The sequence below is a fragment of the Homarus americanus genome, unplaced genomic scaffold (genome assembly GCF_018991925.1).
Source record: "Homarus americanus isolate GMGI-L3 unplaced genomic scaffold, GMGI_Hamer_2.0 scaffold31037, whole genome shotgun sequence".
Classification (NCBI taxonomy): Eukaryota; Metazoa; Arthropoda; class Malacostraca; order Decapoda; family Nephropidae; genus Homarus; species Homarus americanus.
In genome coordinates, this window is record NW_024722227.1 from 22407360 (window position 1) to 22417977 (window position 10618).

Below are 10618 nucleotides of genomic sequence, written 5' to 3' on the forward strand. Positions count from 1 at the left end.
GAGCAATATGTCCTCTGCACACTTGTCTAATAATAATAATAATAATAATAATAATAATAATAATAATTAAGGGTTTATTGAAAGAGCTTGGCAGCCAGAAGGCTGAAAATATACAGTTACATATTTGGGGAATGGGTTTCTAATTACAAATAATATACAAGTAACATAAGTGATACAAATAAGATATATAATAACTAGATGGGGAAAAGCTCAAACTACAGTGCATTTCCACATAGTGACAGTGCAAGAAGTAGTATTTACTGGGAGTGAATACACTGGTTTATTACAAGTTATTGATAATTTTTACAATGGTTGGGACTGGGCTGTTCTTATAGCGATCAGTTCGTGCACGTATGGGCTGGATGCGGTTGTGGTGACGAACAGCAATTCTCGGGCTAGGGATCTCAGGTGGTAGTAGGAGCCGGTGTCGAGGATGGTGTAGAAGCTTCTTACCAAATTTGCAGATGAGGTCGTGGTGATGGTCAATGAGAGTCGAAAGGGTCAGTGTGTTGAGCGCTTCTTGATATGTGGAGTAGGAAGGGGAGAGAATAATCTTGCATGCCCTCTTTTGCACTTTTTCTAGGTGTTTACGTTGTGTGGCATTTAGGGAGGAAGACCAGGTAGGGGAGGCATAGGTGAGCTTGGGAATTATGAATGTTGAGTAAACACTGAGGAGCTCGGGTGCAGGAACTCCGAGGGACTTGAGTCGGCGGAGGAGGTGGAGACGGAAACTGGAGGATTTGACAACTTCACTGACGCGTGGTTTCCAATTTAGTTTGTTGTCTATGGTGACGCCGAGGAGCTTCGTGGAATCTACAACCTGGAGTGTGTTCGGACCTAAAGTAATGGAAGGAGGTGGGACAATGTCGGAGGAGAGGTTGATGTGCATAACCATGGTCTTGGTATGGTTGATGGTGACATGGTTGTTGGAGGCCCGTTGCTCTCTGTGAATGAGCGAGGCGGTATGCAGGTATGTAGATGGGATTAGTGCCGGGTTGCACGTTAATGTGGTGTTGAACAAGGTGGGTCAGTCCCAGAGGTTCTCCCTTAAGTGCTATGGCTAACCTGTATTTGTTGAGCAAGTCTAACAGTATAGGTAAGGCCTTGGTGAATCCTGTAAGAGGACTGTAGCTAGCGTCAATTAAACGACGTGTCCTGGGTGACGTTCCAGAGCGTCCACCTATTCCCGCCACTGTTTAAATGCCCAGCACAGGTTAGCAGGTTCCAGTGTGACTATTGCCTGTCACACCACACGCTTAGCCACAGGGAAGCTTCCTGAACATAATTACCTACTTTTGTTTGTTTCATTTTCATTGTTTGTATATTTTATCATGTTGTATCAAAGTAATATTGCTAAAAGTAGTGTAATTTTATTGTAGGGTAGTATTACTGTAAAACAAGGCTATGATTGTGTTATAAATGTATTTATTTGTGGAATTATTATTAATTTATGCATTACTTGCTCTACTAAACACAATCACAGCCAGGCAGACTGGCGACCGACTGTGAGTGTTGCCAAGCACTTTTAAGAAAAATAATGCAAATAAAATATTCTAAATTAATTATTTGTTGCAACTAAGTACTAAAATCAGTAAATATATACATTATTGGCCACCTCGGACACAAAGGCGAGCAAAAATTGCTGCTAAGTGCGGAGGGACCAAGAGTGTCAGCTGTCAAACCAACACCGTCTCCTTATCTCCCACTACCCCCCTCCCCCCTCCCTCCGGGCAGCCAGGGAAGTTTCTAGAAGGTCAATATATAGTTTTTCTTACTTATTTTTATTTTATTATCATTTTGAAAGGTTAAAAATTATTTTTGGAAAACTTGATTTTTTTCGATTTACCCCTGGGAGGGGGGTACTGCCACGAGCACCATAACCCAGGACTTAAGGGTTAAGAACAGAGAATGCAACAACCTTTGTACCACGCCTAAGACGTTGATGGAAAATGAATCTACTGGCCAGGTAGAGTTTCACCATTCCATAATGACTCTGGTGGAACGAACAGTCTATGTTAATCCCTCTCGCCTGCACTGTGGACGGCTCGGCGAGACAGTGAATCTTAAATCTAGGATTAGTATGATCGAGACCCCATTGTTCTAACCAGTTAGTATCTAACTTGAGGGAAGCTGCAGTTAACTGATCAGGATACAGATGTACATCATGTGTTAGATTCCCTACGATACGATACGAAGTCTTTAGTTAGGAGGTGAAAGAAGATTATTAGGGGTTGAAGGAAAAGTGGTGAAACTGAAATACAGTAGGAGTAGAAAGAATCTGGGCTCAACCAGATCGCTTCATCTTTCTTATTGGTATTTTGTCTTTGTTCTGCTCCCTTGGGTCGTCAGACCTTTGTATTAATATTGGTTTATTTATATAATGCTGCTTATTATTATTATTTTTATTATTGTTGGAGTTAGTGAGCCCGCCCAGGTCCTTGTGTAACTGGGAGGGTAGTCACATTTTTTTTTTTTTTGTGTTAGTTAAGTGTTAGTTGTGTTAGTCTAAGGGTACACACTGTATGGAGAGGCCTGCCAGGTTCTTAGTGGAGCTGGTTGGTCACTCTCATCTTTATTCCTCTAGTAATGTTTTATGTAGAAATGTGTATATTGAGGCAGGAGGTGGTTCAATTACTTCTTCCTGGCTGATATAGCTGGGAGGGTAATCACATTATTATTATTAATATTATTATTATTATTTATTTTTTTTTTTTTTTTTTTTTTTTTTTTTTGTTTTTTTTTTTTTTTTTTTTTTTTTTTTACTAAGATGTTAGTTCAATGTTAAATGTTAAATGTTAAATGTTAAATATTAGTTATGTTAGTCTAAAGGTACACTGTATGGAGAGGCCTGCCAGGTTCTTGTGGAGCTGGTAGGTCACTCTCATCTTTTATTCTCTCTATTAATGTTTTATATGTATATTGGGGCAGGAGATGGTTCAATTACTTTCTTCCTGGCTGATTTAAACCAACTGTGTTCTTGGAATTCTTCGTTGTCTATATTATTTATCCAGTTTTGATATGTTTCTGTGTTAAGTTCAGTCACTTTTTTCCAAATATTTACAGCTTTGTTGTGTATATCTACATTGATTGCTAAGAGGTTTGCTCTCTTGTGTAGCTGTTCATTATTGATGTGGTCTGTATATTTTATGTTATATATAAATCTGAGGGCTATATTTTGTACTGTTTGTAACCTTTTAATGCACGTTTTACTAAGGGTGTTCAATGGGATGGGTGGGTAGTCCATAATTGATTTGACAAGGGCAATATAAATCTTTCTTTTGTTATTAATGCTAAGGTTCTTAAAGCGTTTTATTTTTGATAATCTTATTCTTGCCTGTCGTTCTTTATCTTTTAAGTATGTTATATATCCTCTTTTTGTTAGTTTTAATCCAAGCATCCTGCCTTCAGTGTCGTATGGGTATAGTTCCTGGTCGACTATTACTGGACTTGTTTTAATCTTGGCTATTGGTATTATCTTGAATTTGTTCTTATTTGTCCTGATTTTCCATTTTTTCTCAAAATCATTTATGTTTTTTATCGCTCTTACCGTGTAGAGTGCCATAAATTGAGTTGATTTTCCTGGGTATGATACTATTTGAGTAATATCATCAGCAAACATTACATATTCGCTAAAGGGGGTAGGTTGAGGTGTGTCTGAAGTATAAATTGTATATAGTGTTGGAGAAAGGCATCCTCCTTGAGGTACTCCACTCTCAAGATTAAACATAGTTCCCATAAAGTTTCCAATTTGAATTTGTGCTCTCCTATCATCTAAATAGTTACACAATATTCTTAGCAAGTATTCGTTAAGTCCCAGTTTTAATATTTTATATTTCAAGCCTAAATGCCAAACTTTATCAAAAGCCTTAGAAACATCCCTTAAAATTATATTGATCTGGTTACCCTTGCTTTTTTCTATTGCAATTATTTCCGTTATTGTAGCTATTGCAGTTAGGGTATTTCTATTGGGCATAAATCCATGTTGTCTGTTGTTAGTTTTCCCATGTTGTGTTAAAAAGGCTATAAGTCTTGAATTTAATATTTTTTCCAATAGTTTCCCGGTAATTTCTAATAAAGATATTGGCCTGTAGTTTAATATTTCCTTATTGTCCTTACCCTCCTTAGGAATAAATATCATTTTAGCATATTTTAGTTTGTCTGGAAAGTAACCAGTTATTAAGCATGCGTTATAAATGTTTAATAGTGTATTTAAAATGTTTTCAGGTAGATTCATGATCATATTTCGTGTAATACCTGTGAGCCCAGGGGCTTTTTCCTTAAATTTCCTCAGACAGTGCATCATTTCTCCCATGGTTATTATTTGATTATTAGGTAATAAGTTATAGTCTATATATTGCCTTGGGGTGATTCTATGTATTTGTCTTCCCATTTCTTCTTCTATCCTTTCTTCGTGTTCACTATCAAAATCTTCATTTTCCTCATCTGATATTTTAAAAACTTTTACCCATTCCCTTTTGAATGCTGACTCTTGTTCATTTTCCTCGTGCAATTTTGTTCCATTTTGGTCTTTAATGTATGGTGTTTTTTGCTTGTTGTGCCCCATCATCTTGTTTATGGAAGTCCAAAATGTTTTTGTGTCTTTAGTCATGTCAGCCGCCATTATAATATCATTCCATTTTTTATTGTTTGCTTCCTTACATGCGTCTCTTAATTTTATCTGTAGTGCTATCTGTGTCGTATATAGCCATCTGTTACTGCCGTGTCTTTCCATATACCTGTTTATTTCATTGTAATAGGTCTGGATTAATTTAACTTCTTCTGGTAGTCTGTTGTTGGGTAATGTTCTAAAGTGTGAAGTAGGAGTGTGTTTGGTTATAGATGTTTTTATTGCTGAGTGCAGTCTGTCCATTTCTGAGTCTATGTCTTCTGTTGTTTTCCCTTGTAGGTTAATCGAGTGGTGATTACCTAAGTCGTCTTTGAAGCTGTCCCAGTCTGTTTTACTCATTTTCAGTCTCTTTTTTATTGGTATCTGTATGGGGCTTGTTGACAGTGTTAGTATAATTGGCAGATGGTCACTGCCTGTAAGAGGTCCCTGTATTATATGGTAATTGAAAAAGGCTTTGTTGTTGGTAAAAATTTTGTCTGGTGTCGATTGTGTATTGTGATTTCTCCAGGTTGGAAAGTTAGGACCTAGATGATTGATTTTCCCTAGGTTTATTAATTGATTAAGGGCGTTTCCCACGGCGTTATTATTTGTATTGTCAAAAATCCTATGTCTGGCGTTAAAGTCTCCTAAGATGTACATCGGATGACTATTGTTAGCCAATTTTAATAGGTCTTCTATAGGTAAGTAGGGTCGTCTCGGTGGCAGATAAGTAGTAGCAATAATTACGTCTCCTTGAGTTGTATTTATTTTTATTGCTAGAAATTCATCCTGGAAGTCATCGATTAGTTTAAATTTTAAGTTTCTTTTAACCGCTATAGCTACTCCGTCATTTTTCTCGCCCGATTTATTTCTTTGGTTTACATAATAGTTAAAGAGTTTTATGTTGTTGTTTTCTGTCTCACCGTGACTGTTTATTAGTATAATGTCAGGGTCAATTTCTTGATATATATTACTTAGGTTAATTCTCTCGGTCTTCCAGTTTCTTACGTTGTGTTGTATTATTCTTAAAGTTCTTACTGTTTGTCTATTGTCCATTATTTCTTATACTTGGATTGTGACTGTTGGAGTGGAGACCTATCGTCCTGTTTCCCGCTTCTGACTCTTCTAAACTCTGACGGGTCTACTATTTTAAAGTCATTGGTCGTAATCTTTAGTTTGTCCGTAGTAATTAGTGACCAGACATAATCTTCACTTAGGGATTTTTCTTGATATGTCCACTTGTATATCCCTCCTTCACAGTTTTTTACTATTGTCCCTCCTGTTGGTCTCGATGTTGGGATTCCATGTTTTGTTGTAGTGATAACTTTTAATCCAATATCTTCAGCAGATTCAGGTTGTATATTGTGTTCAGTTTCCATCTTATCTTCTCTCCTCCTACTCCTTTGTCTTATAGTCTGTCCTTTTGTTATTTCTATCTTCTCTTTGTCACTTCTAGTCATTTGTCTGGGATCTCTATCAGTCGCTTGTGTTCCTTGTGTATCAGCTGTTGCTCCTTGCTCAAACCTTTGTTTGTCTAGCTGTAGTCTTTCTCTCAGTTCGCTTGCATATGTTGCCTGAAATAGTTTTTCGGATTGTGGATTCTCTGGAAATATCATCTCTGGTAGGCTATTCAATTTAAACATTTTCCTTAATTCCTCATTGTATGATCCGGGTGCAATGATATTGTGCAAATGTGCATGGATCATACTAATCATTACCTTATCATGTATTGGCTCACTTAGGTTTAATATGGTGGATTCTGGTCTATGAGCCTCTTGGACCGCTCTCTTGGCTATTTCGACGTATGTCGTATCCTTCTTGTCTTGTTCCTTTTTCCTTGTTTCTTGTTCCTTGTACTTTATCATGTGTTTTTTTATTGGGCATGCCATTGCTAACGTCCTATGTCCTATGTATGCATTCCCGTTTCTCTTACAGTTGAGACAGCCAACATGTGTATTCTTACATTCAGTGTAGGTATGGTCGTCGCCTGCACAATCTGAGCAGTACTTTTTTTCTTTTTCCGGACAGTCTCTCGTTGTGTGTTCTTCATATTTGTAGCAGGAGAAGCAAGTTTGCAGACTGATGAATGTCTCCTTCTTTATTTGATGTGGTGTGACTGACATGTTGAATATTAGAAAGCCCTGTTGTAAAACTTTCTCAGCCATTGACACTTCTTCAAAAGTAATCTTAAAAACATGAGTATAGTCTTTTATCTTAATGACTTCTTCAATCTTCATCCACCTGTTTTGGCGTTCCAGTTCATCTTTCAGGTCTTCAGATGTCTTCCTCCCGATCTCTTGGTCGACTTGACGAACGAAAACTGATCTTTTTGCTTTTGTTCTGGTGGCATGACAACAACAAGGCCTTCATTGTAAAATATATCTCTGGCTTCTTTTGAAAGGATTTTATCTGAATCAAAGTCATCTTTACAGATTACTTTAAAACCTTCATTGGTGCTGAATATTCTTGTTAATGGGACTTGCAATTTGTTGTAAGTGATTTCTGCCACTTTTCCCTTTCCAATAGAGTGTCCCTTATCTCTATGTTTTATTCTAATGCTTGTTGTCATCTTCTTGATTACATCTAATCCTACCTATAACACAGGGCTCCTGCCTGGGAGCAGTGACCCCGCCCCCCCCTCTTGGACGGGCGTCGGGCTCGTAGGGTTCTGCACCCAGGTTACCTGTGACTATAGTTATGTCTAAGAAAGTTGCCACCTACCGGTGACCCCCGGACAAGGGGTGCCCTGCACTATCACAGGTTCCCTTGCCGGATCGACCGTATCGCTAAGTCCCGCCTCCCGTTCAAAGAACGGAGTGCATGAGGGGGATGAAAAAAGGAAAGAAGAGGACTTAGAGAGTAGAAACAGCCTACCTACCACGCCACGTTCGGTTAGCCAATCAGAGCACCGCAGTAAACGTGCATGTATCACGCCACCGTGGGGCACCACTGATTGGCCAATCCAGGACGTAGACGCACGGGTAGTAGTCAAAATTTGGGGAGCCCAAATATTTGTTTTCCAGAAGTTGGAATTTTCCGTACAATCTGTGATGATAATTGCACCGTCACTATGTTGAGTAAGTGCAATCACTAGGATTGAGTGTCCTATCACAACAAAGTTGCAGACTGCTCAAACATGCAGCAAAAGAGGCAGGTCTTCGCAGCTCCGGGTCCAGCAGTCTTAGATTCCCTGGGCACACGCCAGAGAAGTAATAGGTGTTAGTTTGTGTGCCAGCCCCCACTGCTAAATTGAAAACTTCATCTGATTGGTCGTTTCCGTGTGAGAGAATCTGTGTGTCTAAACTAGTCGGGACAGAAACCTCGTTAACTTCAGACGAAGCGTCGATTAATCTGTAATTCCGTACGGCACTGTGAGTTTGACATGCATACTCGGCTAAACTAATGATTTCTTGGTTGACAGTAATTAAATTCTCATGAGGGACTATTACTATACGGTGACCTTTCATCGTCGGGAAGCCGATTAACAAATGCCCAGGAATGGAAATTCCGTCCGCAGCATAGGTCAAACAATCTATGTATGTATTCCCCAATTTAAACTTAAGCTGTATGGCACCTGTAACGTTAACGCCTGGACCGTCTATACCTGTAATGCGAGGCAGTTAAACGTCTGTTCAAGAGTAGGAATCCATTGCTAAATTATTTAAAACATGAGAATCAATGACATTAACTTCAGCACCAGTGTCTAAAACGACTAAAATGTTAGTCTGATCCACTTGACCCACACAATGGGTTCCTGTTCTCCCTCGCGCCTGGAGAAAGGTGTTAAAGCTCTGTGACAAAGACAACAGTTATGGATCACAGGTACTGGAAACTGAGATGGTATCGTTGTTTAAGTGGTTACTTGAGGAGGCAAACTGAAGGTTTCTCGTTATGGACGAACAACTGTGTTAGGTGTCACCTGTGACTGTAGGAGCTTTTGAATCTTTCTGCACTCAAGTGTATCATGTGTCCGGACTTTGTGGATGCAGAGGTACTTGTTCCCTGGTGCCGGAGCTGACTGACTCTTCCTAGGTTGTGACTGAGGTTATGAACCCGTACCCTGCGTAGAAGGTATAATAGGCTTGTAACCCGTAGCAGGAGCACTTCCGTCAGGAGCCGCTGAAACACTGTGGTGATGATAATTAATACTTGGACATTTTGGTTTAATGTGACCTGGGATTCCACAAAAATTACAAACTACTGGTACATTTTTCTTAGGTCTTGGTTTGTGGGTACCTGTGGATGGCTCATTGATGTCCTTAGGTTTATTTGTTACTCTACAAACCAAAACGTCCGTAGAAAACCCTCCCTTATGATTAATAAGTTCCTGAAACTCTATTAATGTAATATCAGGAGTTGTAATAGATTCAGACACCTTACGCCTAACCTGTGTAGGAACACTGCATAAAATTATACTAAATTGTAAAAATTGACAATGGACTCAGCGCTCGTACCAGGGTTACCCCCGTTAACTGAAGGTAGGTCTAGCTATGTAGACTTCGTGAGTGAGTTAAGTAAGTTTTGCCTTGTGCGATCAACACTCACTCAAAACAGCGAGGGATTTTCAACAGAGTTCCGTTCCATTCTCAAATAATCGTGTAACGTTGAAAAAAAAACCTGTTTGGCTTTCATTAGAACACGCTGACCTCCAAGCTTTTTTATAATCTGCCCAGAGATCTTACTCATCTCCCCATATTCTGCAATATACCATGCCTCCGACTGAGGGTCCTTATGATCAATCAAATTGTGGGCACAGTTAATGATCTGAAGGTCTGTTGGGTCCGTACCTGAACACTTAAACCCAGCATATTCTACTCTGTTGGCAAAACAAGCCTCAATCTCTCGTAATTCCCCTGAAAAATATGGGTACTTGAGGTCGAGATTGGTATACTGAATGTGTGGTTTACCCTCTGGTTGGGTGGAGGGGTGTTTGGATGAGACATGTTTAAACTGGCTCTTCTAATCACTTTCCTAACCCTTTTGAACACTGAGGTAATAGGAGCACTAGATGATCTATGTCTTAAATTATAACCATGGAGCATAGAGAGAGCGTTGGTTACATATAAAATATAACATATGTCTGTAAATTGTCCAAATTGCCAGAATAGGATTCCTCTAAAATACTGCTTAGGTAAGTCGTGAACTCAACACTTTTCTGGTGAACTAACAATGAGTACAATTAGTGTATAAACAACTTAACCTGGATAGAAGCCTTGACAGTTGTGTGAACTGTGGAGGTGAGTGGCGGGCCAGTGAGATGGCTAGCGGAGGAGGTTGTGTAGCTGCTCTCCAGCTGTTTCAAGGCCGCGTGTGTGTTGCTCCCCCGGTGATCAGTGCATATGCCATAATAGATGCGTCGTGGAGAAAAACGTAATTCTTTTCCCTTGGTGTCGACGAATGTCATGAATCAGGCTCTATGAGAAAGGTGATTCTTGACGTAAACGACGAATCTTGACGTTGTTTAATGACGTGTTCATACGTCAGTCACTATGTCACTGATGACGTAATGGAATTTTCCCGCTGTAATGGAAGTTTGGAACTTTACGCTTGGCTTCACTGATGTTGATCACTGTATTGAGACACTTAAATGACGATAACTTTTACTCAGGAACTCAGTCGTGATAAATCAGGCAGAAGCTGTCTGGAGCTTGTAGACCCGGTGTAAGCATAGACGTTAACGCTTGTAGACGTAGGTAGAAGCCGTAACTTGTAGTAAGTCGTAGACAATGTAACTCTCTTTAGACTACAAATGAATCCCGTAACACTACCACCACCTATTTACCTGTCATTGTAAGGCCAGTGAGGAGTGGGACTTGCCAGAAGACCGTCCCACTTAAATTAATTTGCTTGCAGTTATTTAGAGTCCCGTTGTTATCAGCAAGATGACTGAGACTGTCAATAATTGTTGTCTACCTTGGTTTCACTTCTTCCATAAAAGTGGGAAAATTATACACAACACTGGTGTGTATGTACAGTGAAGATAATTACAAATCTTCTGTACAACTGTACAGA

At 39.4% G+C, this 10618-nt stretch overlaps 1 protein-coding gene across 1 annotated transcript in view; it reads right to left on the reverse strand.

Annotated features, from left to right (window-relative positions):
• LOC121862636 (glycine-rich cell wall structural protein 1.0-like) overlaps window positions 1-10395 on the reverse strand; it is a 13627-nt gene extending 3232 nt beyond the window's left edge. Inside the window, exons 1-3 of the mRNA XM_042360955.1 lie at window positions 10389-10395; window positions 9253-9459; window positions 8666-8779 (exon numbers count right to left, since the gene is read on the reverse strand). Coding sequence (XP_042216889.1) covers window positions 8666-8779; window positions 9253-9459; window positions 10389-10395 — 328 coding nt within the window. The remainder of the gene's footprint in view (window positions 1-8665; window positions 8780-9252; window positions 9460-10388) is intronic.
• Between the last annotated feature and the right edge of the window lie 223 nt (window positions 10396-10618).